We start from the raw sequence: 26,040 nt of genomic DNA, 5'->3' as shown, positions 1-26,040 counted from the left end.
GACTTGATCCACGTGAAACTCACGTGGTCAGAATTTTCAAGAAAAAAGCGTGACCTAGTCCACGTGGAAATCACGTGGTTGGAGAGATGGAAAAAAGCGACGCGACGACACGCGTAAATTGATTTCCATCTCCAGCAGTCTAGTACAACTGATTTAAGCTAATTAGTATCTGTTCAGTATATTAAACATGTCTATTCAAGAAGAGTTTGACCTCTACGAGGTTCTGGGCATCAAAGCCGACGCGTCGCCTAATGAGATCAAGAAGGCTTACCGCAAAAAGGCCTTGCTTACGCACCCCGACAAGGCCAAGGACGATGAAGAGGGCAAAACATTCCACAAGCAGTTCCAGCAGATCGGCTTCGCGTACTCCATTCTCAGCGACGAGAAGCGCAAGGCGCGATATGACCGGACCGGGTCAATTGAGAACATTGCCGACGAAGATGAGGAGCTGGCAGATCTCGTGAACGAGCTCTACGGCAAGGCCGGCGGAGATATCACCAAAGAAATGATCGAAGAAGACAAGAAGAAGTACCAGAACTCAGAAGAGGAGCTGGAGGATATCATTGAGGCCTATGAGGCTGGCAAGGGCAGTCTTGACTACGTATTTGAGTCTGTCCCGCATGCCGATGTTACTGTAGATGAGGAGAGAATTAGGCGCATTATCCAGGACCAAATTGACGCGGGAAACGTCAAGGCCTATGCCAAATTCACCAAGGAGACCTCCAAAGATCGCAAGAGGAGACGGCGGGCGGCCGAGAAGGAAGCGGCCGAGGCTGAGGAGTTGGCGGAGGAATTGGGGCTCAACAAGGCCAAAAAGCAGGCGAGAAGCAAAGGCAAGGACGATGAGGGTGCGTTGGCGATGCTGATCAAGAACCGCGGCCGGCAGCGCTTTGACTCGATGCTGAGCGGAATTGAGGAGAAGTATGCTAAGAAAGCTACCCGGAAGAAGGACCTTCCTAGCGAGGAGGACTTTGAGCGCATGGCCGCCAAATTATCTAAACCCTCCAAGCCATCCAAACCCTCCAAGGCGTCTAAAAAAGTCTAGCTAACTTTCAGGTCTTCTCCTTACTTTTTCCTCATACTATGAAGGCGTATTCGTATATTGTACGGGTTATCCCCCTTAGAAACATCGGATGAGCCCATCGGAAGAGCCTACCTACTTTGTGGAGTTGGCGAAACTCTCCCCATTGCGACCCCACCCTTAAGTCCGCCGCACCCTTCTTTGCCGCTATCCATTGGCATCGGTTCAGCCGAAATTATCACTGCTACTAATTATTTTCCGAACAGAAAGAAAGTGCTATACATTATGCTTTAGAAAATCATACTTTGCTTATGCGTATGTCCATATAGAGAACCCTGCGGAGATTAGCGAACCTTCTACGGTACTTTACAGTACGTAAACGTGCGGCAAGCATAATCGATGGGAATGTAGATCGCGTATATACACCGTTGGGCATAACCACGTAATTTTCCCGGTAGACAGAACGATTAAAAGGCTTGAACACCAACAATTGGCCATCGGAGGAGGCTTGGCGTCAATTACTAATGATCAATAGATCTGTAGAACTATAGAACATGTACACTAAGCATATGCCAAGCGGGAAGGCTATGCATCATCGGCATGTACAGAGCACGGTACATGGCAGCCCGGGGGAAGAATGGGGTGGAACATCGGGATATCCATATGGAACCGTTTGTATATATGACGAATGCACAGGGGAAAGGTCATGTTCTGCAGGGCGATCACACTGTAGATAGCAATTAGCGCTCTTATATGCCTTTTAATTTTCGTAAGTGAAGCACAGCCCACATTGGACCTGCGGTGGAGGTTTCGGGATATCCTACTGCTTGTAAAACACAGATCCGCCGCTTGTGAATCTGAAGGTCTTGCAATTCACCGGGAGCGGTTTAAATAGCCTGAAATACCCACGCCTGGCACCAGCGAGGAGGAGGGGACTAAATGACGAGCCCAGCTCTCTTACGCTCTCTACTACTCTCCCGCTAAACGATTCCTTTAGTTAGAAGCCCACGAGAAAAGAGATATATACATACCCGCGTAATACAGTATACCAAACTCATCATCATGAGCATAGAGGATCTCCCGCCAGAGCTGCTCCACAAAATCTTCTACCTCGTAGACCGGGATACCCTGGTTAACCTCTCCAGCTGCTCCAAGTACCTGCGTAGTGCCGCCGTCAGGGCGCTTTGGTCGACAGTCCAGGTGCACCATAGCGCTTCCACTAAGGGCCACTCCCTACGGAACCTCGTCGAGATCGCTACGCAGTCCGAGCTGCTAGGGTATGTTAACTGGCTCTGCGTCGCGTTCCACGGCGACTGTCCAGACGAGTTCTCGGCGCCGGACCTCAAACGGCTCTCTCAGAGCCTTGCCCAGATCTCCAATCTCGAGGTGAGGGCGTTCCTGTGGTCAGAGAGCGTCCAGCAGGTTGTCGATCAGCTTCTCAGCTCCAAAATCTCGTTTCATCTGCGGATAAACCAGGCCTCGCCCGGGCCTCAAGGTACGTTCCGGCTGCCGGATTTTAGCAGCTTCCAGGGGGCGCTCAAGTCTCTAGAGCTGCACTTTGCCGACGCGCTCGAGTGCTGTACCGATATATGCGTCCCCAAGAGCGTCGAGATCTTTGAACTGTTTGTACCCAAGAACCAATTGACCGCTTCCGAGCTCAAGGACTTGTTCCGTGAGAACCCCAAGCTCAATGTCCTCTCCCTGAAAGCCGCCGAGCTCGTAAACGACTCGAGCGCCAACTGGATGCCCGAGACGGTGGAGCGGCTCCACTTGAACCTGGGCCAGGCATCGGAACAGGTCTTGCAAGGACCTAGCCTGCGTAGCGTCACCTTTGTGTTCAAGAAGCTTCCTTTCATCACAGTGCGCTCGCCGACTCTGATTGCGTGCTCCTATATGCTCGTAGAGCTGCCCTATGCCATCTCCCTGGGCTCCAATGCTCTGGAGAGCGCCATTGTCGACCCCACAGTACAAAACGACTTGTTCACGAAACACAATATGCCCCGGCTAACGCACCTGCATATCGATGCTCCGCCCCATCGCACAGCGGTAATTGTGCAGGGAACTGACAGCCCCGTTGAGATGGTGCGCTTCAGCTGTCTCCTCGTTAATAAATCCGAGCTGTTTGAACTCATCTCGGTGATCGAAACCAATCCGCACCTCTGCGAGGTCCGGGAGATTACATTCGACTCTTACGTCACTAACATCACGGGCGCAGAGTTCAAGGACACAATTGCCCGCCTGTGTGGCTGCCTGCCGAAGCTATCTAAGATCCATTTCGTCCGGCTGTGGTGCACACGGCGCGGCCAGATGAAGATCCTCGATGGCTTCGAGGAGATCAAGGATGTAACCGCAGTCTCGGTCAATGGCCTCTCCAACAAGTGGACGCTCGACGTCCCGGCGTTTAGAATTAACCACGAAGCGATGATTAACCGGCATCGCCAGCTGACCATGTTGTCAAGGCAGCCTCTGGCGGTATGATGCATTATGGCTGTGACAATGCTTTAGCGACAGCCTTCTACAGCTACTTGGTTCGCCCTAAGTGGCAGAACTTAGGTATAGAGGAGCCTGCCCTGTTTTCTGGGGGCCAGCCCCCAGACCCCGGTGGCTCCGCTACGCGGAGGTTTTTCACCCGCAATTTGACTTAGATAGCCTCCGGTTGTAATGGAACGATTAGTTCCAATTGGTATAGTAACTAATGACACTTTGTATGACAAAATGCGAAAGACTTCAAATTGTAAACCTCAGGGAAGCCGAGCTAGGGGAGTTTAACCCATCGAACACTTGTTTCAAGAGTTCTGTAACGAATACTTTGACTATATATTCAACAATATACCCATTACCTCTTAATAGTAGTGGGGAAGGGGGGGTCTGGGGGGAACCCCCAGCTATGGGGGTTTGGGGGCTGGCCCCCAATGCTTGGATGAAGCAATCAATTAGTTCTGTTGACACCTGGTAGGAGTACATTATGGGGGACCACTCCAAAGGGAAAGGGGGGTCTGGGGGGACCCCCAGCTATGGGGGTTTGGGGGCTGGCCCCCTATGGCTAGTTAAAACAATCAGGCAGTTGTTTCAATAGTTCCATGACTGTGTATTCATATATCCACTTCCCAGTAATGATAGTATTTCTAAGCAATGGTTCAATTATGCATTTATATAGGGGTCATTAAATAATAAACATTAGGCGTTGTAGCCGCACTCGGAAAGAGACTGCTTGAGAGCGTTCAACACAGTGTCAATGTGGCCGAGCTCTGGTCGGGTAGCAGAGACACCCATGTGGCCGATTCGGAAGTACTTTGGAGCAATCTCCTTGTGGATACCGCCGGCAATGACAATGTTCTTCTTGAGCATGGATGGGAGCAGGTCGGTGTTGGCGACGCCCTCTGGCAAGTAGACACAAGTAAGGCCGTGGGCGGACTTGTCTCGCGAAACAGCAACGGTCTTGAGGCCGTAGGAAGCGACAACATCCTTAACCTTGTTGGAAACCTGCTCGTGCACCTTGAATCGGGTCTCGACGGACTCAGTGGAGGTAGCGAACTGGGAAAGGGCCTCGTGCAGGGCGTAGATGTTCTGCACTGGTGGGGTAGCGAAGTAGGCTGGCTTGCCGGCCTCGTAGGCCTGCATGATTGGCAGCCATCGCGGGAGAGACGCAAAGTAGGTTGGAACTGGCGTCTTTCGGCTAGCAACAACCTTGAGGGCCCGGCCAGAGGCGTAGGTGATGGAGAGGCCTGGAGGAGCGCCAATGGCCTTCTGGGAGCCGGTCAGGACGAAATCAAGTCCCCACTCGTCGAATCGGATAACCTCCGAGGCGACAGAGCACACACCGTCGACAATGACCAGGGTGTCTGGCGAGACTCGGTGAACAAGCTCGGAGATGGCTCGAATGTCGGAAAGAACACCGGTCGAAGTGTCTACGTGGGTAATGGTGATGACCTTGTAGTTCTTCTGTTTGAGGGCCTGCTCAATCTGCTCGAGAGTGGGTCGATCGCCAACTGGAGCAGAGAGCTGGTCAACTTTAGCGCCGTAGGCGGTGAGGCAGTCGGCAAAAGCGGCCGAGAAGTAGCCCGTGTTGAGAACGAGGGCATTCTCGCCGTGCTCAAGCAGGTTCGAGGCGACCATGTCCCACCCCAGAGAGCCGGAGCCGGCGACAATGAAGGCCTGGGAGTTGGGGTCGGTCGACAGGAACAGCTGTCGCGTCATCTTGAGCACAGAAGAGAAAGTCTTGAGGAACGGTGCCGCGGTGTGGGCCTCGGCCGGGTGGGCCATGGCCTCGAGAACGCGGTCGTCGAACTCAATGGGACCAGGAATCATGGTCAATGCGTGTGGCTTCTGGGTCGACATGGCTCTAATGTTGGTTGTTACGGCAGAGGAGGTGGATGCGGAAAGTGTGGGCTGTTTGGATAGATGAGAAGCTAAAAGTCCCAATCGTGGAAGCACTTGCTGGTGGAGTTTGGTCATTTATTAATACTTTTGTGGGTCTCTTGCTCCGGTAGCCGAAATTGTATTGCTTTTGACGCAGCCAATTGCCTCAGTATTTATGATTGGGCTCCCTCGGGCTGGTGGGGGGTTTGGGTGCGCCGGACAGGTCCGCCTTTAGGGCATCTCCGACACAAAACGCACCTACTAGGTTGTGGACATTGGCTCGTCGGGGCCCATATTCCGGCGGGATGCGGTCCCCCCAAATTTTTCACCCCTCAAGCGATCCATAGGGTATGGCTTTCGGGCGCAGCTTGGCGAGGGTTAAATGTCGGGGGAGGGGCCATGTCTGTCCATGACGGACTCGGGTGTGTCCAAGTGCGGGGCATGACTATAAGTGCCCGTGTGGCGGGCTGTGGGTTACGCCGGAGGTGGGGTGGGGGGAAACTCGGGACGTTCCGGGGTACTCTTTGCCCCTAGCGGTTTACACCGACCACCATTACATCACATTTAGTACACCACATTTAGTATATAGTACAGTACAGTCTAGCAACAGTACAGTACAGTACAGTAGTAGAGTAGACTACAGTGTATAGTGCGGTAGTGTATAGTGCGGTAGTGGATAGCCGACTGGGGAGGTACCGCGGCTATACCATAGTGCTGTGATGGGTTAATGTCCCCACGGAATGCGATGCGGCTGATGGTGATGGGGGTCGTAAAGTACACCTATATCGCAGATATCACAAGGACTGGAGAAGGTATGCCATAGTGGAGAAGGGGATCGGCCCCTTGGAGAGTCTTGTTGAATTGTTGAAAGAATTGGGGGTCAATTGGTTATTCTGGGCACTTTATACTCCCACGCGGCGATTGGAGCGCTTCTTTGTCAGTACGACTTGTACATTGTCGTATCATGCTTAATTGCTATACTTAGCTGTCCCCCGCCCTGTGGGGTCAATTGATACGTCAATCATTACAGAAGTTACAAAATTGTAGTATGCGATCCACCTGATGTGTAGATTGCATTATCTATGTGATGACCCCCATACATCATGTAGTGATAATCCGGCAAGAGATCATATAAGATACGCAGGGTCGGTCATTTCACCACCCCAACTGCCCATAACCCAAGGAAATCGCCGATTTCCCCATTTTTTTACCGCTTCCTTTCCTTCGTCGATGGCCGAACTCCTACTTTTCTACTTGTTTGTAGTACAGTAGGTACAGGTACAGTAGTAGTATTTCGGGTAGTACGGGTACAATTGCCGAAGCTTCGCCCGATGGAATAGCCACCGGCATCTAAGCAAGCCCGATAATATGGGGTATTGGCCATAGCTTTAAAGGTTTTACATCAAGTACGTTGACGACACTACTCTCTACAATACTTCTGCTATCCTCCAATATAAATATACCCAATGGCATTTCCACCATTGGCTTCCCATTACCCTTTAGCGCTCTCTGGTATACTCGATCGAAAATCATGATTCCGTGAGCCAAGCGATGAGGAGTCCCGGGTAGCTCGCGCGAGGGCCGTGTTAGTGAAATTCTAAAATTTTTCACTCAGCCGCGCGTGCACCTCCTCCGGCTGGCTATAGGGCAAGAGCCTGCTAGCTGGATCAAAGAGTTTCTTAGACGAGACAAGGCTCGCTTAGACGAGGAGATAAAGGCGGTGTTAAGCGACCCTCGAGCTCTAGCTAAACTGAGCTGAGAGGAAAGAAGCCGGGCTACGAGCATAAGCCTGACTAGCCGCGACTAAAGTACACTCGTATTGGATGGTCCTGATAGGCTAACATGCCTTCCTGTATCTACCTGCATTGTGACTCAATCAAAAAGGCAAGGCAAAACTGCGGTTTCGGGGCTGGTTCGCCAAACACCCGGCTACGGGTACCTTAAGGCTGTTTTCCCGCAGGCACCTATGGAGTAACACGGGGATCTTCCAATATGGGCCCCGAAGTCTTATATGGCCATTGTAATCGCCTTTTTTTTTTGTGAAGGTGCAGCGGCTCAGCGCAATTATAAAAAAATTTTCTTGCATTAAACACCCTTCTCTCTTCTTTCTTCTTTTTCTTTCACCATTCTGTACTCAATATCAGATCTCCTTGATACGCCTCCCCCGGCTAAAAAAATCAGAACAATGGCTTCCCACTACTCTCTTTCCGAGTCCCACAAGCACCTGATCGAAGACTCTCTGGCTCAGTCCGACCCAGAGGTCGCCTCCATCATCAAGGATGAGATCCAGCGACAGCGAGAGTCCATTGTGCTCATTGCTTCTGAGAACTTCACCTCCAAGGCCGTCTTCGACGCCTTGGGGTCGCCAATGTGCAACAAGTACTCTGAGGGCTACCCAGGCGCCCGATACTACGGCGGTAACCAGCACATTGACCGAATTGAGACCCTCTGCCAGCAGCGGGCTCTCGAGGCCTTCCACGTTACTCCAGACAAGTGGGGCGTCAATGTCCAGACCCTGTCCGGCTCCCCAGCCAACCTCCAGGTCTACCAGGCTATCATGAAGCCGCACGAGCGACTCATGGGTCTTGATCTGCCCCACGGCGGCCACTTGTCCCACGGTTACCAGACTGACACCCGAAAGATCTCTGCTGTGTCCACCTACTTCGAGACCATGCCATACCGTGTCGACCTCGAGACCGGCATCATCGACTACGATATGCTCGAGAAGACCGCCGTCCTGTACCGACCAAAGGTCCTGGTCGCCGGTACCTCTGCCTACTGCCGACTCATTGACTACAAGCGAATGCGAGAGATCGCTGATAAGGTCGGTGCTTACTTGGTTGTCGACATGGCCCACATTTCCGGTCTCGTTGCTTCCCAGGTCATTCCATCTCCATTCGAGTACGCCGACATTGTCACCACCACCACCCACAAGTCTCTGCGAGGCCCACGAGGCGCCATGATCTTCTTCCGACGAGGCGTCCGATCCGTCAACCCAAAGACCGGCAAGGAGGTGCTTTACGACCTGGAGAACCCAATCAACTTCTCCGTCTTCCCAGGCCACCAGGGTGGTCCACACAACCACACCATCACGGCCCTGGCCACTGCTCTCAAGCAGGTCAACACCCCAGAGTTCGTCGAGTACCAGAAGCAGGTTCTCAAGAACGCCAAGGCGCTCGAGAACGCCTTCAAGCAGGCTGGCTACACTATGGTCTCCCACGGTACCGACTCCCATATGGTTCTCGTTTCCCTGCGAGACAAGGGTGTCGACGGTGCTCGAGTCGAGACTGTCTGCGAGCTCATCAACATCGCCCTGAACAAGAACTCCATCCCAGGCGACAAGTCTGCTCTCGTCCCAGGTGGTGTCCGAATCGGCGCTCCAGCCATGACCACCCGAGGTCTCGGCGAGGCCGACTTTGAGCGAATTGTCGGCTACATTGACCAGGTCGTCAAGTACTGCGTTGCTACCCAGAAGGCCCTGCCAGCCGAGGCCAACAAGCTCAAGGACTTCAAGGCTAAGGTTACCCAGGGCGACGAGACCCTTGCTGCTCTCAAGAACGAGATCTCCGCCTGGGCCACCCAGTTCCCTCTCCCAGTCTAAAAATCTTTCAAGCTTTAAAACTCAACGTTTTAATTTATTCGTTACTAATGGTCTATTTTTTTATGTACAGTTCAACAATGTTACTCTTGCTCAAACTCCCCCTAACTTCATTAAGTCGTAACGGCTTTTACCATTATTCCGATAGTATCTTGCTCAATTCCCCTGTATTCGAGCTCCTGTAGCTCCGCTTCGCGGAGGTTCTACCTGGCTTAGTTTCTCGACCGAAGTGGAGCACCAGTACACTAGAGAACGTGGATATTCGAGGGCCAGCCCTCGAGCTCCCGTGGCTCCGCTTTGCGGAGGTTCTAATTGGCTTAATTCCTCTACGAAGTGGAGCTTCAGGGGGGGGGTTTGGGGGGACTGGTCCCCCCCAAGTGCACTAGAGAAAGTGGGTAAGCGGAGACCATCATGCGGGTGATGCTCCCAATTCCACCACCACACCCACCAGAGTAAACGATGTTGGTACTGGCAATTGGCGACCTGCACATTCCAGATAGAGCGATAGTATGTTCCTGGGCCTTTAATTGTGATGTTTGTAATTGAGCTAATATGTCTGTCTATTTTTTTATAGGATGTTCCGGCCAAGGTAGGTTTAACAAATGGCAAAGATGAAGGTGGCTAATGGGTGTGCAGTTCAAGAAGCTGTTAGCCCCGGGCAAGATATCCCGGGTGATAAGTTTAGGCAACATAACAGATGGCCCAACTTTGAAGTGGCTGCAGGGCCTGTCGCCAGACTACCAGGCGGTGAAGGGAGAGTTTGACGTCTCACCGAATCTGCCTTTGAACAAAGTTGTTACCCAGGGCCAGCTGAAAATTGGCTTCATTTCCGGGCACACCGTAGTGCCCAACTCAGATCCGGATGCATTGCTTATTATTGCGCGGCAATTGGATGTTGATGTGCTCATTTGGGGCGGATCGCACAAGGTCGAGGTGTATCAGCTAGAGGGCAAGTTTTTCATTAACCCGGGGAGTGCTACGGGGGCGTTTTACGATGGATGGGAGGATGGTGAGGAGCCTACTCCGTCTTTCTGTCTGCTTGATGTGCAGGGATCGATTTGCATTGTCTACATCTACAGCTACTATGATGGCGAGGTTAAAGTGGACAAGATCAGTTACCGAAAGGAGTAGTAGATTAGCCTCGACTCTTTTGAAATGGTAGTACGCTGACGGCGATAATTGATTTGGAGTGAATTGGAATGATTTGGAGTTTGGAATGACTTGAAGTGATTTTTTGAAGCCGCGATGGATGATAGTCAAGTCGGGAGTGAGTCGCAATGTCGCATCGCTGCGCGGTGTCGCGCGCCGTCAGCCGCGCCCAATCTGAAATTTTTTCTATAAAGCCTAACGTTTTTTCCTCTTTTCTCTTCTTCTTCTTTTCCCTCAATCGATCCAGTTGAAATTGTAAGTTCACCCTTTTGGAAAGATCAGCTTGTAGATGATGACCTGAGTGCATTTGGCTCGAGACACGTCATGGCGTTCCGTTGTGGCATTGTCGATGTGGAAAAAACCACGCTACCTTATTTTTTCTTGTCTGACACTTGATCTGATCTTTGATTTGATTTTATCGAAACTTTTTGCTAACATGTTTCTCAGATCTCATAGCTTTTATATATTGAAGATGATTTAATTTTACTAGTATCTTTTTAACACTTATCATGTGCCATTTCAATACACCTGTAATGTCATTTTCACGCCTATCACTTCAGTTATACGTTCTATAGCTGGAACATAGCCAATTCGAATAAGCATTAATGTTTCCATATTATAAATATTCCCCGTAGATAAGTCAATCACTCCAGGTTGACATACATTCCGCCATCGACAAGCATTTCCGACCCATTGAGATAACCAGACATATCAGAAGCCAGGAAAATTGCTGGCCCAGCTAGATCCTCCGGAGTGCCCATTCGATGCATGGGTACTCGCCGCAGGATATGTTTTCTGTCCTCTTCCTTGAGCTCCTCCTTGGCCAATGGCGTCTCGATGGCTCCCGGCATGAGACAGTTGACCCTGATGTTGTATGGGCCCAATGCAACTGCCGCAGCCTGGACTACCGAAAGAACTCCGCCCTTGGACGCCGTGTAGGGAACGAGAGGAGCACCACCAAGAAGCGAACGGATTGATCCAGTCGCAATGATCGAACCTCCTTTTCCTTGAGCCTTCATTTGTCGTCCTGCCTCCTGGACCATGAAGTAGACTCCATCTAGATTGATCTTGATATGCTTGTAGTAGAGATCCGCTGAGGTATCCAAAAAGTCGTGGTACTTGCAGATGCCTGCGTTTGCAACCATGACGTTGATCTCGCCGAACTTATCCACGCACGTCTTGACAAGGTCAATGGCCGTCTGCTGCTCGGACACGTCGCCTGGAATGGCAACAAACGTGCCCTTGGTGCCCCTGATGATGGCAATCTCTTCCCCGAGCGTCTTAGCGTTCTCAGCTTCGGACGGAAGGTATACGATAGCGATATTGGCTCCGGCTTTGGCCATGCCCAGGGCAATACCCCGGCCAATACCGGTTGTCGCACCGGTTATAGCCACATTCTTTCCAGCAAGCAAAGGGAACGATTGATACGACATTTTAGGCAAGTTTTTTATTATTTCAGCTGGTCAGATCAACCAGCTTCGCACGGTTATTTATTCAACTCCGGAAAAACTGTCCCACACTGTTCCACATTTTGGCGAGGTGGGGGGAGTGGGGGAGATGATGCATCAACGCTCCTGCAGACATAATAACGCACTCATTACCACTGTAGTTGATATATTGTTAGAGGTTGGTATAGCGAGACTTAGGAGCTTATTTCAGATACCAATTGTAACGTGCGAGCTATATGGTGGTGTCCCCCCCCCCCCACCGATCAGAGCTGCATAGGGGTATGTTTGGATGACTGTTGCAACTTAGGAACACTCATCTCCGATTATGCGGGGAGCTGTTAGGACAAGAGCTGCAAAGAACTCAAGAATATCATATCCAGCATTCTGATTATTCGGTAATTGAGAGCTTAAGCTGAGCCGCTCGCGCGAAAAATAAAGTATGGTTAATTAGATAAATCAATATTTTAGTAAAAGATAATTGCCGCGGCTGGTCCACTTATCATCGCATTCCTTCCTAAGGGCCCTTCAGAGCCAACGCTATGGCCCTATTTCTACCTACCGAGTTATGGTTCTGGGTATTCAAACATTTAGACGTGGAATCCCTGTATTCTCTCTACTCAACATGCAGTGACTTCAGGAGGTTTATTGTTGAGAATGATGAAACGATATTCAAACCTGTTGCTCACGCCCTTTCGCCTATGGGACTAGCGGATCCAATTGAAGATGATACATTTTGGGTCGATAGTCACAGTAAATGGCTAAACTCGTGCATCAAACTCTCACGCAAGTCGAATCTATTCCAGGTGGACTACGGTAAAAACCATATCCCGCGTCATAATGCATACGACACAACTCTCGAGGAAGGCCCGAAATGTAAAATAATGGCCGCCATTCCCATTCAATTGTACGTGAAAGCTCACGAACCATTGTATACTCAAAAATTATATTTTGGATATTCAGGCGCTGGACGGTCGGTCGTCGTAGAGAAAATATTGAATAGCCGTTCCTCAAGGCGGGTGGCTGGCTCTCTGTTTTATGAAGTGACAAAGTACAGCGACACTTTGCCAGTTTTTGAAATCGGTAGCAGGAATGACGGCGACCGTACAATTCTTAGTTCTGTGCCGCTGCCCTCTGTGCACTCACGCAGAACCAACCAAATCGTCGGTCTTGACCCGTATATTATTATGGGATCCAGTGCCAGGGCGGTCAGCTGCACCATAACCGCGGTTCGAAACGATAAATGCATATTTCACATTGATTATCCAACTGGAAGAGAGAGACGGGCGCTTATAAACAATCGAGTCTGTTGTGTAGTCGAGGAGCACAGGATGAGAATTTACGAACTACACAGTAATCAACTCCTTGTCGACAGGAACTGGACGGGACTGAACTATCGCATGTGCTCCCTTACCGATACGCACTTCCTTACGTACAAAAGGTTCTCCGGTATAGGCTGGTATGTTTACCCATTGGAAGCATTAATCAACCCCCAAGAGAGGTTTTTGGAACGAGCGCCAGTCGAGCGAAGGCTGGCAAATTTCCCTCCACCCGGGTATTCTCTTGATGCTGGTGTCATGCATTGCATCGACCGGTTTGTCATTCTCAAATGCATGTCGTCTCGGGAGGTAATTGTCTACGATGCTCTCACTAAGAAGATTGGCCGCTACAACTACAGTTCGAAATATGGGTCCAATGTCTACCGCCACTCAATTGAGGGGTTCTGGTTTTTTGGCGAAGACGGGGGAGTTTACAGTGCCGGCCGGGTATACTTGGATCAAGTAGTGAATTCACGTTGAAAAACAGGATCGATCAGGCTAATGTGCTTATTGACTTGGCGCTACACTATCATTTGGCGGAAGAATGGCAAACGTCAGGTAGGAAGTATGGCTCTTGATCTCAGGCTCGACTTTTGACACATTGTTCCACGAAAACTGTGGGTCACCTTCCTTGATTCGCAGTCCCATTCCCCATGGGTTGTATCCTCTTTTGCCTTGTGGTTCATTACTATCGTTTTGTTCCTCCTCTTTCTGTTCTTCTTCGTCTTCTTCTTCAGGTTCTCCTGATTCCTCTCGAGCACGCTTCCGCTCGAGCAGCTCATGCTTCTTTTTAATGCCTTCATTTCGTCGGTTCTTGACATCTCTCAGGCGCTCAACGGCCTCCGAGATATCTCGAATCATGTCCTTACGGGCTTCCCACTTCTTAGCGCTGACTTCGACCGTTTCTATTCTCTGGAACCCTTCCTTTTTGAGCACCTCAATTGTTTTAGTGACCTGCTCTATGCATGGCGAGAAGCAGCAGATCGACACTATTCGCTCTCGCGTTACGACAGATTTCAAATGCGGAATTGCAGCCCATGGAGAGGGCAGATCTAGGAATACTGCAGAAGCCTCGAGTTTCTGCTGTTCAATGTCGAATCCGTTGTTGCAAACATCTCGATGAGTAATAGTAACAATGTCGGCGAGTCCATGTTCGTCAATTTCGGCTTTGGCCTGGTGGAACCGCGGCTCGTGGAACTCGTATGTGTAAACCTTTCCCCGCTTGCTCACAGTTCGAGCAATCTGATGAGTAAAGCTACCGCTGCCGGTACCAGACTCGATAACGTGGGTGCCGGGACGAATGTTCAGTCTCTGTACGATGTAACTGCTATCTGGAGTGTACACGATCTGAGTTCGGTGCGGTAGCGATACAGTCCACAGCTCTGGGCTTGGGGCCAGCAGGTGAATGAACCCTTTGCCCGAGGAGCTGGAGACCTGGGATCCAAACTTTGCGCCAATCATGGCCTCATGCGGGAATGCGCCGAACCGAGTGTTAAGGACCTCGCCCTTTTTGATTACAATGGGCTTGACGTTGGTCCGGGTCATCCAGGCCAGGACAAGGTCATTCTCTTGAATCGTCGACGAGTATCCAGTGAACGACATCTTTATCGACAACGGCTTGCTAGGTATTCGTTCGAGCAGTTTTGATTGTCTCAAAAAAATTATCAAATTCCATCATCTATTTCAGTCGAACTTATAGTTGGCCGGCGGCCCGGGGTCATCTTTTATGGGCCCCCTATCGTGAACAGTTCAATAGATTACAATAGAAGGAAACGAGTGTTCCGATAAGCTTATTGATCCGTTGGATTGCCCGTTTTTTTTTTGGATTTGTTACAATTCTGCTAGTACTTTTGATGCAATACAGAGGTTTATTCCATTCAACCCACCTGCCAATCGTCTCGGTAATTCAAAAAAGAAGAGCTTATGTTTAAATACTAATTTTCATTTCGCTAGTGATAGGACTCCACTTTAGCGGAACCACAGGAGGGTTTGTCCTACCAATGCTGAGCTAAGTTTTTCACCACATGTTCGGTTAGAAATGGTTCACGGCACTGACATTTCCGATACACAAACTAACAGTAACGTTGATATACAAAGTACCAGAGAAATAGAAAACGACTCTACTTGATATTGGAGCCACATCTGCGTTATTTTCTAGTTTGGAGGCTCTCATTGGCTCGAAGCAAAAATAATGAACTTCACAAATCAATGCCTTCTCCACCAAGGAGGAGATGTGTATGTAGAGAGTTATCCACCGAGAAGGAGATAGGTATGTAGAGACTTGCCCACCAAAAAGGAGATTGCTATGGAAAAGAAGATGCCTATGGAGAGTAAAGGAGATACGGATAACAGAGAAGAAACAGATCAGCCCCGTCATTCAGTTGAAGTATTCAATTGACTTATTTTGCACCATGATATCTAGGTATGTTATGATGATCAGAGCAAAAATTACTGGCCTATCTGTTTATTTTTTGAACGTTGTAGCTGGCGAGGATTCCACCAGCAGTGATAGCCAAACCACGGACTCGGTCGGTCTACGTAATGCTTCTACTGTATCAGATCACGATTCTGCGAATGAAGACTGTCTCTCATCCATCGATGGTGGTACAAAGTGAAACGAGGGAGGCGGATGGACGGGAAAATGGCCACTAAAGGCAAAGCGAGAATGTGTCAGGCTTGAGCGACGCTTCTTGACACGGCCTAAGCTGAAGGCGCATGCACGATTCACGCGTCGAGGCGCATCAAAACCGGACTAACACACATTGTATTGTCCGTCAACCGCAACGAGGAGCCACTCTACACGTGAAAGTTTAAGTTTACGCGAACTACCAACGTAATTGGGTTCATCAAGGCTGTGATTAGCTTCCTGGGCTTAATTTCTTGCTACATATCCGCTTCCTGGGCTTAATATCCGTCTTTCCGGTACCCCTTCGCGGCGTGTCGTTAGGCTGGATTTAAGGGGGTTGAAAACAGGCCTTCCTAATCCGGAGGCTGCATGCCACACTCACACACCACGCCTATCACTTCCCGACGCATAGAGGCCTACCTGCACAGCTTCCCCAGTACTAGCCAGGAGGCTATACAGCAGGTGAGTGAGCCAACGCTCCTGGGCTGCTGCGTGCAAACGTTACTTACAGGGTTCGTAATTTCCCCCTTTTTTGGAGATGTTTTGGTCCGACCGGCCAGGCGATTTAAACAGACAGCCCCCCCAGCCTTTGCATTTTTTTCCTTCTGCCCTCTACTTTGCAGTACGGTGTGCTTGATACATCAGTCGATACCTACATCAGTTGGTTTTTGACCATCCACTCCTTTTTTTATTTTTTTTGCTTGCATCTTGCGGCGAATAGGTTCTCTCTGGAAGAGACCATTACACTCCTTTCGAAGAACGCCCTGTTCTATTAAGCTGTATATCAACGATCCATTTATTATTCACTCTCCTTTCGATTTAGTGGAAATTCGATACTCGACAGTTGAGAGTTGAAAGTGTGAACAATTGCCCGTTGATAACGACCGAAGGTTAAAACTTAAGCATAAACCCTCTTGATTTTTTGATAAACCCTCTTCGACATTTGGATAAACTCTCTTGATATTTTTTTTGAGTTATCGTAGTGATTGGCAATGATCGACTTGCAACTGTTTGTGGACATTGAGGACCGGATTGACGACCATCCAGACCACCCGGCCACTCTCTTCCTCAACAAACGATTACAATACATCGCCGAAGAATCAGTTCCTGAGGACTGTCACCAAGAATTGCTGGCAAGCGACAAGCTCAATGACTACATTAGAACCCAGTATGCCTCCAACGCGCCGTTTCTAGACATCCCCAGGCTGCCCATGCTGCAGCTGGACGATACGGAGTTGAAATTCTGGGCTGCCACCATTGCGGACTACCGCGTCGTAGCCACGCGGTGCCCGAAGTACCTCACTACCATGGTCCGGTCGGGCATCCCGCCGGCGTTGCGAGGAAAGACGTGGAAATCGATGGCCGAGGCATGGTCTGCGACTTTCGAGTCGCTCTACGACTCCCTGGCCGCCGAGTGGACGCCGTTCGTTAAGATCATCGGCCGAGATCTCAATCGGACCTTCCCCGAGATCCGGCTCTTCCAGAAAAAGAATGGTAAGGGCCAGAATATGCTGGGGCGAGTTCTGCGAGCATACAGCGCGTATGATATGCAAGTCGGTTACTGCCAGGGGCTTACCTTCCTCGCCGGGCCGCTGCTGCTCCACATGTCGGATAAGGATGCGTTTTGTGTGCTGGTGAGGCTCATGGAAGATTATGATCTGAGGTCCATGTTCACGGCTGACATGACTGGTCTCCAGCTGCGAATGTACCAGTTTGAGTCGCTACTGCGGAGCTATCTGCCTGAACTCAATGCCCACTTTATGGATCTGGGCGTAAACTCCATCTATGCCAGCCAATGGTTTTTGTCGTTCTTCGCCGTGACGTGCCCACTCTCTATGCTGGTCCGGATCTACGATCTCGTATTCGCTGAAGGAGCTATTGCGACTATTATGCGGGTAGCATTGGCTGTTCTTGAGAGGAATCAGAAGGTGTTGCTGCAGTTTGAAGACGAGGAGGACGTGCTTCAACACTTGCTGGGGCGGCAGCTGTGGGATGTCTACGCGTTTGATGCTGATTTGCTGGTTACCGACGTGAGCTCGATCCACTGTGCGGCTCTGCAGGACTTGGATGCGCTCGAGGCTGATTACCGAGCCAATGTTGAAAGCATTAAGCGCGCTAAGTCCTCGCGTAAGCGAAAGAGTACTATTAAAAGAAGGGCCAACCACGAGCATGATGCTTCTATTTCGACAATAGATACCACTGTCACCGATGCTACTGCTACAAGCGCAGATGGAGAGAGAGATATAACTGCGGATGATGATGCAGATGTTACTACTACTTGCGCAGAAGACACCACGGCGGCTCCTGTCAAACAACCATCGTCCTTCCGAACGAGACTCTTCCCATGGGGCGCAGCGAATGCTAGGCGGAACAGCAGCATTGTGGACATAGAAAGCGAGCAGTTATCGCGGTCCGACTCCAAGATATCTGTACATTCGTTTGAGTCAGAGTCGACTCTTTCCGTTACCTCTGGCCACTCGTCGTCAGGGTCCTCCTTCTCTTCCATGGAGTCTGAAGCCACGCTGGGCGTGCTCAAGTCCCGGGAGGCAGATTTGGAGGCGAAGCTGATAGAGCTCCAGAGCGAGCTTGATGCCACGCGGTCGGCTCTGCAAAAATCCAACGACGCGCTTGAACTGGAGCGCAAAGAGCGGGAAACGGATAAGATCCTGGTTGAAGAGATGTTTGCGCGTATGGCTTCACTAAAACAGACCGATGAAGTCGCCGATAGTATTGATCGCCTCAAGACGCGGTTTGCCATTAGCGACCAGACAATTGGCGTTGTCAGCCCTAGTGGATGCAAGTCGTGCGAGCGGTACCTCATGGACTTGGCAGCGGTCAAGACTGCTGAAGCGGTGGCTCGACAGGAGATTGATGAGCTCAGGGACTACTTGAAGAAGGAGCCTCTGCTTCTGCCGCAGAAGTCGCCCCTCCCGCCTCCTCCTTCGCAGCCACAACTTCGGCATAGCCCTTCTAAAGGGTGGGGCCTTTGGGGGCGGGCTCGAACCGACCCGGCTTCTTCGTGATAACATCTTCTTCTGCATGATCTGATTACGCTTATGACTATAAAATAACGACTGGCATATGACTTGGGATTGTGAGGCTGGTTCTCACTATATATAAGGACGGAATATACATTTTACTACTTGGATCTATTACTTTGATCTACTACTACTTTGATCTATCTAAACAACGCAATTATGTATTGTTCTTAGCCCTTCACCAGTTGAGTCTATTAATTAGGGTGGATCACCGCTGAGGGAATCGACCCTTCTGCCCTAATATTGAATTCTGTGACAACATATTAGCGGCCCCATTTAAAAGTCCTCTTTCGCCTATGCAACAATCAAAATCATTAAAATTATTATGTAATTGGGGGCATTCTACTGGTAGAATGCTAGAAACAGTATAATGGATGTGGGTGGTTTGAATCGACGTGGGACATCACCACTTCACATTTTTCATCACCAAATACCAGCAGCCCACGGGCGATAGAACGATGAATATTCGACAAGCGACGGTCGACGACATAGAGGGCATGCAAAATGCCAATCTGTCCAACCTGCCCGAAAATTACACTCTCAAGTACTACCTGTACCACGCCTTGTCGTGGCCCCAGGCGTCGTACGTAGCGACCACCACCACATCCTCGGGCAAAGAGCGCATCGTCGGGTACGTCCTGGCGAAGCTCGAGGACGACAACCCCAGCCAGGAGAAAACGGCGATCCAGGGCCACATCACAAGTCTCTCGGTTATGCGCAGCTACCGACGGATGGGTCTCGCGGGGAAGCTGATGCGACAGAGCCTGAGGGGCCTGAGGGAGGTCTATGGCGCCGAGTGCGTTTCGCTGCATGTCAGGAAGTCCAACCGAGCAGCATTGCATTTGTACAAAGACACGCTCAAGTTCGAGGTGCTGGGTGTCGAAAGCGGTTATTACGCAGACGGCGAGGACGCATACTCGATGAGAATATCGCTCGATCAGTACGACATTAGCGATGAAGAAGACGATGAAGAAGACTTGCTGGCCGGCGCCTTGGCCACAGAAACCTCCAAGCTCTCTGTATAACCAACCTATCCTCTAAACTCTCTGTATGATCAACGTATCCCTCTAAACCTGAAGCAGTGTAGATATTCTGTTTTTAATGCACCTGTCTAGTTAGATATGTATTTAATGAATCCAATGGAAGCATCCTGCCCACCACTACTAGTGCCTCACCCCTTTGGAGCTCTACTTCATGGAGATACTGGGTCAATTGTGTCCCTCCGCAGAGCCTTCTGAGTGCAATTGGGGGGACCAGTCCCCCCAAACCCCCCTGAGGCTCCGCTGCGCGGAGATTATTGGAGCCTTCCGCGCAGAGGAGCCATTGGAGCTCGATGGCTAGCCCTCGAACCAATTACTAGCGTTACTAATGAAGATATTTTCAATGCACCTGTCTAGTTAGATCCCCGCCTTGGTATACGCCTCAAATTGCACAGATTCTATTATACACTACCCTCGCGCTCAATTACACTGGGATCGAACTTTACAAGAAAGACTGTGCGCTGGGGATGCTCGTCGGTTTCCACCGTGTGGGCTGTAACTGATGCCGTGAAAAGGCTCCCGTCGAGAACCGCTTCGATTACTCCTGCCGCCAGTGCAGCGCAATTCAGCTGTGCCTTCTCTTTAGGCACAGAAATGAACTGGGTGATCATCGGGGCTACGTCAATGATCATGTATTCGTTTGGATTGTCGTTTGATTTCTCTAGAGCGTCCGCTGGCTTGCCAAAAACCGTCTTCCAGACGACCGTGTTGATGAATTGCAGCACACCGAGGATCTTGGTCTCTCGTTTGGCGTTCTTGCTGCCTTCGCGCAGCGTCACCAGCTCTAGGGCCCGCTGGCCGATATGGTACCCTAGCCTGTTCAGCCTCTGCTCCAGGTCCTGGATGCCACTGGACTGCTTCTGGAGGTACTGGACGATCTCGCTGAACAGAAATGCAAAGCTGCTGGTGGACACATCACCACTGCGTCTGTTGAGGTTCTTTTCGTAGATGTTGGGTCGTCGCAGCTGTTGCAGCGATATCGAACTCGGACGCGGCGTCGTGCTTGGATGGGGCAGTGTCGACGAAGGCGTCCGTGGAATCGGAGGGGGAGGGCGTGACGAAGGGATAATTGGTGTGGAGGGCCCGGGAATTGCATTCGACATCATGAGTTGGATATTTCTTCTTCTTCTTCCTTCAGCGGGTCGGCTTCATTCACGGTCGGTCGGGGTGTGGACAGCTGTAGTCCCAAATCACTATCATTACCCAGGGGTACTAACGATAGTATTTACGAATAACGCACACAAAATAGTTAGAACGGCTCTAGACAATATTTTCCTACAAAAGAATCGAGCTATTACCTTATTTTGCGTACTTACACCAGTTCCCAGGGTCATTTCACCATACATCAACTTAATGGGTACTACCGTGGTAGTACCGGCACATACATAATACGTACCGGGCACTGTACCTGTGTTAGTAATACTATCACAAAATACATAATGGGTAGTAAGTCAATTGGTTAATTGAACATTAATTATCGTGATGCTAGCCACTCGGGTTAGCCCTATCTGTTGATCATTTACCTTGGTACAATTATGGCACTTGATTTCAACGAAGGTACTGAGGACTCTCGACTTGTTTGAAATTGATTGACCCAATTCTACATGTATTTACAACACCGGTAGCATAATTTTGGAACCACTAATAGGACGACATACATGATTAGTACGAACAAGTCCTGTGTTTCAAAGTTAGCCTTCAATGTCCTACATATGATCATCACATTTGATTCATTCAGAAATTAATCTACGACTTAGTCACAATCAATCTCGAGATTTGAAATAACAGTCAATTTTGCTAAGTTCATTAATAACTAACCTTGAGAATAAAAAGTTAAATGAAGCACGCAAAAACGCGATAAATAAATAATACATTCTACCGTACGTAGGTAGTATACAAGCGCTATTATGCCTCGAAAACACGAAAATGGCAAAGGTAAGATCTCTGGACCTATCCAAAGCCGCTAACCAATAATGCAGTAAATATGACCAATGCTCTTGCAACGTCAACGCCGAACCAGAGCCATAAAGACAAAACCGATCCTGGGACAATTGACATGTCCTTTACGACATACCGCCCAAGCTCCCACCTCTCCAAGATAAACTCGCTCTCTACTGAATACCAGGGCTTAACAAAGCAGTGCGATTCGTCCCATGACGATATATGCCTGTTGGAGTGCTGTAAATCACGAAGACTGATATGACCAGTCATTGTATTCCTCGCCCAGCTTGGTCAGAGATAGGACAACTTGAAGTTGCGGGACTTGCATCTTCTTCTTCTTCTTCTTCTCCTCCTCACCAATTACAATACTCTCAAGCTTGTTATATTGATGCACGGTAGTGGACGGCTCTTTCAGCGTGTGTTTGATCTTTTCAACAATCGCCAGCAATTTTTGACACGCGCTCCCAGCTGCATTGAGCTGCACCCTCTGGTCCTTCTTGATCTTTCTGGAAATCGATTCAGTGCGATTCAAGGCTGAATCGCCTTGTTTAATAGTGATTACTTCCATCGCGGATGGTTTGGAGAGGGTTGGTCGGAAATTTTCGAACCCTCCGCCGATAGACCGATCACGACGTTATTACCTGGTGCGGCACGATAGGGACAAACAGAACGAACGAAAATAGCATGGAACACCGCAATTGATGGTACAATTGAAATTTGACCAGTTTAGATTCTATTTATTATAGTAAAATATTAATATTAAGCCAGCTGTATCAAAGTTCAAAGTTGTATAATCTATAAATCAATTAAGATGTGCCGATAATCATAAGATCAATTTCCATTGCTTACAAATGGCTACGAGGACAGCTGCCGGAGGGGCCAAAAGTGACAATGTCAGCCGAGCCGGGGTTGATCCTTCGCCTCGCAAACCCAACCCTCTCCTCATCCAGATCAATAATGACCGGGGCAACATTGACCATGGGGATGCCAAACACCACTCGTGGGCCGCTGCCACCCAGTTCATACACTCCAACCGCGCAAAATTCGTCCCCCTGGACACTCGTCAATGGCCGAACAAAGGATTGCGCGTCAACTTCAAACGTATTACCGTTTTCCAAGTGCAGAGTAAGAGTAGTAGGATTCTTTTCAAACAGGTCGCACGGCACGCTGGTAATTGTCGAGTTGCTGGTCGCATCGTAGACTGCCTCGTAAGTGTTGTTTCCAAATATCGTCATTAGCTGAGGGTAGTACTCCGGAGTTGCAAAAGTGACAGACGCTCCCGTGTCGTAGGTGACCCATAGCTCATCCTCAGAGACCAAATTTTGATGGGATGTGGCCTTGCCAGGGTTGTACACGTCCTTCTGGTGAGCGTAGGTGTTCAGGTAGATCCCCTTGAGAACAACGTTGACATTTCCGGTGTGGTTGATGTACGGGAACTTCTTATGGAGGGGCGTGTACACAAGCGTGTCCTCGTCAATGATACCCCTGTTGTACCCGCCAAAGACGATCTCTTCCTTGGACACAGAGTATGCAGCACGCTCAATGGCACCTTTTGCTCGCAGGTTAATGGGAACAGTATCATAGATGTTTCCGGTCTTTGCGTAGCCCATTTCGTAAGAGGAGTAGGCCAGTCCCATCATGCCTGCAGTGAGCTGGTCAGAGTCTCCGATGCCAAAAGTAGTCTCAACAGATGTTCCCTCATATGAAAGAGTGCCATTGTACATGGTAAGGTTGGCGGTTGAGCCGTCAGCGTACGACATAACGTACCCCCAGCCGAGATTGGTCAGCCCGCCGGGGGTCGCTACCGGGCACATGTCATCATCATCATCACCGCAGGGGAGCTGAGAAGGCAACCAAAAGTCACTTGACCCCGTGTCGAGGACAGCTAGTCGTTCGCTGTCTCCAACCTTGACGGGAACACAGTATCGCGCGAACAACTGATCCGGCTCAGGGCTAATAGGCAACACGATGTACTTTGGCGAGGATCTCTTGTCGGAGAACGGGGCCGCCGAGCATAGAGAGAGCAGTAGGGTAGCAATTGCAGTCAGCGCGATCATTATAAGCCGTAGGGAGACGGTAGGTCTTCGTAGATCCACGGACGGAATGGTGTGTAGTAGTCTGTCAATTGAACTGACGACGAAATCCTCCGGAGAAACCCAGCCAATTTATAGTAAAATCCGCCCAGAAAACACAATTGATAAACACAAGATCTTTCATGGCAGATCATTCATTTGAAGGAAAATGAGGTCGATATAGAGATCCAAGGCTATTGACAGGAAGGCCGTTTTAAATTGTCCATTGTAAAACCCTAATCGCGTAATTCCAGTGCCGATCGACGCATAATCCTGCACGCTTTGGTCCCCCTCGAAATCTTGGATCACCGACAGACGGCACAACGATTCTCGACATGTAAAAGCATAATTCGTGGAAAATATTGTCAGAGGGGAATCCTCATTTAGCTGCAGAGAGGCAGAGCCTCGCAGTTTATGATGTCACGCTACCTCCATCGTGATGCAATTGGTGGGCCGCAATCTGAGTATCAATGCGTCTCCTCTGGCGGCGGGCAATTGCTAGAGCCCGGCCCTCGATCTCCTTGATCGGGAACCCGGGAAATGCCTCTGCTACGAACTTCGGGAGTTGCGGCAGCTGGTTGAAGTCCGACGCGTTGTAGAGCTGCAGCGGGGTGATGAGGTGCTCGAGCTGCTTCCAGTGGTCAGCTGTCCACTGCACGCGGCGCTCCGGACCGCGAGATGGCGAAGCATTGGCATCGCGGCGCCGTTTCATCCCTTCAATGGAGGACTTGAGCGCGCTCAGCCGATAGCTGCGGCTGCCAAAAGTTGGGGATATCTTATCCAAAAAGGGGGATGGCGTGCCATTGGCATACAGGGTGGTTCTTGGCGGTGGTGTAGACACGGTAGATCTACTATACCGCGAAGAACGCGTTGTATTGGCACTCGTGTCTGGTGAGCTTGCAGTGTTCTCATCAACGACCATCTCTAGGCTTCTAGTCTCCGGCGGTTGAGGCAGGGGAGAAGAGGACAAAGAATCGCTCAGATCCACCTCAGGAGGAGTGTCCAAATCTGTCTCTGTGTCCTGGTTGCTGACGCGAGTTGCATTATCGTCTTTTTCACCACCATATCTGTCGCGGCGCTGCTCAATCTCAAAATCTACGCTTATTCTCCGGCGTTTGGCCCCAGTAACAATTCTGCCTGCCCTATCTGGAGAGCTTCCAATCAGCGAGATCGGATCCTCCTCCGTTGTATTTCTCATCACCACCCGTTAAGCCGTTAGCCGTTGGCCGTTAACCGTTATCGCTATTGAATCTCCCTAGTACCGCCTAGGCTTGTCGTCGCACTAATGTTTTTTTGGTGATGCGGAGCACGCGACACGGTTGGGAGCTTATCTGGTGATGCGGGGCGCGCGAGAAGTTGGGACGTTTATTTTGGGGAGGTGGGTGGGTTCGGGAAATGGTAAACCATCGTCACCGAGCTCCGCCACCTCTTAACAAATTCTCTCTTCCGCCCCCCTTCCTTCCTCCTCTCAGCGAAATCACCACTGAGAGTCTGATTCTGCTATATTTCGCCCTAGAAAGTAAAAAAAAGCCTGATCCGTTCGGGTGTGACGAGTAAATCCTTCAAAATTCCGAGCTCCACAGTACTAATGTCGCTTTCTCCGCCAGCCCCGAAGGAGCGGAGGCGAAGGTCCTCCAGCATTCTGGCCCATGTCGAGCCGGAGACGATAGAAGAACAGAACGACCAGTCGTCGCTGTCGAACTTGAATGCGTCCTGGGTCAACAATAAAGGGGCGTGGCTCATCCACATTGTGCTCATTGTGCTGTGCAAGACTGTGTACGATCTCATTCCGGGAGTTAGCCAGGAGCTCAGCTGGACGCTGACAAACATCACCTATGTTACGGGCTCCTACATCATGTTCCACTACGTGACAGGCATTCCGTTTGAATTCAACGCTGGTGCATATGACTCACTCACCATGTGGGAGCAGATAGATGACGGCGACCAGTACACACCGGCCAAGAAGTTCCTGCTCGGGGTGCCTATCGGGCTCTTCCTCGTCTCGACTCATTACACGCACTACGATCTTAACATGTTCCTCATCAATTGCGCGGCCTGCGTCTTTTCCGTCATTCCTAAGCTGCCGTCTGCGCACCGGGTGCGGCTCGCCTGGGGGTATAATAAAGGTGCCGACCATGACGAGGAGTAAAATTGCTCTCTCTGTCTCCATTAACGATCCCCTTTTTTCCCCTATTTTTTAACGACAAGTGCATGACTAACTCCGAATGAAAAATATATATTATCTATAATTTTAGTCCATCCCTTAATTTTGTAATATACCAAGAGCTTACATGACCATTGACCTAGCTAAACCGCGTCTGTTTGAGACCGTTTATTCAATTCGTCCAGCTTATTCAATTCGTTTAGCTTACCGGTATTCAATTCGTTTAGCCTATTCAATTTGCTTAGCTTATTCAATTCGTTTAGCTTCA

General features: G+C 50.0%; 14 protein-coding genes across 14 annotated transcripts; 8 read left to right on the top strand and 6 right to left on the bottom strand.

The window, feature by feature from the left end:
- Positions 1-187: 187 nt before the first annotated feature.
- TRVA0_014S01266 (J domain-containing protein) lies at positions 188-1,045 on the top strand (the record flags this gene model as incomplete). The annotated part of the gene is made up of 1 exon (XM_076684267.1): positions 188-1,045. One exon carries the CDS (start codon positions 188-190, stop codon positions 1,043-1,045), a length of 858 nt encoding a protein of 285 aa, XP_076541475.1.
- A 1,038-nt stretch (positions 1,046-2,083) lies between these two features.
- TRVA0_014S01244 (F-box protein) lies at positions 2,084-3,499 on the top strand (the record flags this gene model as incomplete). Its single annotated transcript, XM_076684266.1, has 1 exon — positions 2,084-3,499. The coding sequence occupies one exon, from the start codon at positions 2,084-2,086 to the stop codon at positions 3,497-3,499; it is 1,416 nt and encodes a 471-aa protein (XP_076541474.1).
- A 699-nt stretch (positions 3,500-4,198) lies between these two features.
- AGX1 (alanine--glyoxylate transaminase) lies at positions 4,199-5,359 on the bottom strand (the record flags this gene model as incomplete). The annotated part of the gene is made up of 1 exon (XM_076684265.1): positions 4,199-5,359. One exon carries the CDS (start codon positions 5,357-5,359, stop codon positions 4,199-4,201), a length of 1,161 nt encoding a protein of 386 aa, XP_076541473.1.
- Positions 5,360-7,565: 2,206 nt separating this feature from the next.
- On the top strand, positions 7,566-8,981 carry SHM2 (glycine hydroxymethyltransferase SHM2; the record flags this gene model as incomplete). Its single annotated transcript, XM_076684264.1, has 1 exon — positions 7,566-8,981. One exon carries the CDS (start codon positions 7,566-7,568, stop codon positions 8,979-8,981), a length of 1,416 nt encoding a protein of 471 aa, XP_076541472.1.
- A 456-nt stretch (positions 8,982-9,437) lies between these two features.
- VPS29 (retromer subunit VPS29) lies at positions 9,438-10,109 on the top strand (the record flags this gene model as incomplete). Its single annotated transcript, XM_076684263.1, has 3 exons — positions 9,438-9,485; positions 9,553-9,567; positions 9,615-10,109. The coding sequence occupies 3 exons, from the start codon at positions 9,438-9,440 to the stop codon at positions 10,107-10,109; spliced, it is 558 nt and encodes a 185-aa protein (XP_076541471.1).
- A 662-nt stretch (positions 10,110-10,771) lies between these two features.
- Positions 10,772-11,560, bottom strand: TRVA0_014S01156 (SDR family NAD(P)-dependent oxidoreductase; the record flags this gene model as incomplete). The annotated part of the gene is made up of 1 exon (XM_076684262.1): positions 10,772-11,560. One exon carries the CDS (start codon positions 11,558-11,560, stop codon positions 10,772-10,774), a length of 789 nt encoding a protein of 262 aa, XP_076541470.1.
- Positions 11,561-12,114: 554 nt separating this feature from the next.
- On the top strand, positions 12,115-13,371 carry TRVA0_014S01134 (uncharacterized protein; the record flags this gene model as incomplete). The annotated part of the gene is made up of 1 exon (XM_076684261.1): positions 12,115-13,371. The coding sequence occupies one exon, from the start codon at positions 12,115-12,117 to the stop codon at positions 13,369-13,371; it is 1,257 nt and encodes a 418-aa protein (XP_076541469.1).
- Positions 13,372-13,398: 27 nt separating this feature from the next.
- GCD14 (tRNA 1-methyladenosine methyltransferase subunit GCD14) lies at positions 13,399-14,493 on the bottom strand (the record flags this gene model as incomplete). Its single annotated transcript, XM_076684260.1, has 1 exon — positions 13,399-14,493. The coding sequence occupies one exon, from the start codon at positions 14,491-14,493 to the stop codon at positions 13,399-13,401; it is 1,095 nt and encodes a 364-aa protein (XP_076541468.1).
- A 2,016-nt stretch (positions 14,494-16,509) lies between these two features.
- On the top strand, positions 16,510-18,540 carry TRVA0_014S01090 (TBC domain-containing protein; the record flags this gene model as incomplete). Its single annotated transcript, XM_076684259.1, has 1 exon — positions 16,510-18,540. One exon carries the CDS (start codon positions 16,510-16,512, stop codon positions 18,538-18,540), a length of 2,031 nt encoding a protein of 676 aa, XP_076541467.1.
- A 473-nt stretch (positions 18,541-19,013) lies between these two features.
- On the top strand, positions 19,014-19,580 carry ARD1 (peptide alpha-N-acetyltransferase complex A subunit ARD1; the record flags this gene model as incomplete). The annotated part of the gene is made up of 1 exon (XM_076684258.1): positions 19,014-19,580. One exon carries the CDS (start codon positions 19,014-19,016, stop codon positions 19,578-19,580), a length of 567 nt encoding a protein of 188 aa, XP_076541466.1.
- A 416-nt stretch (positions 19,581-19,996) lies between these two features.
- TRS31 (TRAPP subunit TRS31) lies at positions 19,997-20,701 on the bottom strand (the record flags this gene model as incomplete). Its single annotated transcript, XM_076684257.1, has 1 exon — positions 19,997-20,701. One exon carries the CDS (start codon positions 20,699-20,701, stop codon positions 19,997-19,999), a length of 705 nt encoding a protein of 234 aa, XP_076541465.1.
- Positions 20,702-22,381: 1,680 nt separating this feature from the next.
- TRVA0_014S01024 (uncharacterized protein) lies at positions 22,382-23,593 on the bottom strand (the record flags this gene model as incomplete). The annotated part of the gene is made up of 1 exon (XM_076684256.1): positions 22,382-23,593. The coding sequence occupies one exon, from the start codon at positions 23,591-23,593 to the stop codon at positions 22,382-22,384; it is 1,212 nt and encodes a 403-aa protein (XP_076541464.1).
- Positions 23,594-24,020: 427 nt separating this feature from the next.
- TRVA0_014S01002 (uncharacterized protein) lies at positions 24,021-24,806 on the bottom strand (the record flags this gene model as incomplete). Its single annotated transcript, XM_076684255.1, has 1 exon — positions 24,021-24,806. One exon carries the CDS (start codon positions 24,804-24,806, stop codon positions 24,021-24,023), a length of 786 nt encoding a protein of 261 aa, XP_076541463.1.
- Positions 24,807-25,196: 390 nt separating this feature from the next.
- ORM1 (ORMDL family protein) lies at positions 25,197-25,757 on the top strand (the record flags this gene model as incomplete). Its single annotated transcript, XM_076684254.1, has 1 exon — positions 25,197-25,757. One exon carries the CDS (start codon positions 25,197-25,199, stop codon positions 25,755-25,757), a length of 561 nt encoding a protein of 186 aa, XP_076541462.1.
- Between the last annotated feature and the right edge of the window lie 283 nt (positions 25,758-26,040).

Source organism: Trichomonascus vanleenenianus, assembly GCF_965637985.1.
Source record: "Trichomonascus vanleenenianus strain CLIB 3782 genome assembly, contig: TRVA0_014S, whole genome shotgun sequence".
NCBI classification, from domain to species: domain Eukaryota; kingdom Fungi; phylum Ascomycota; class Dipodascomycetes; order Dipodascales; family Trichomonascaceae; genus Blastobotrys; species Blastobotrys vanleenenianus.
This window is presented reverse-complemented; position numbering and strand designations above follow the sequence as displayed.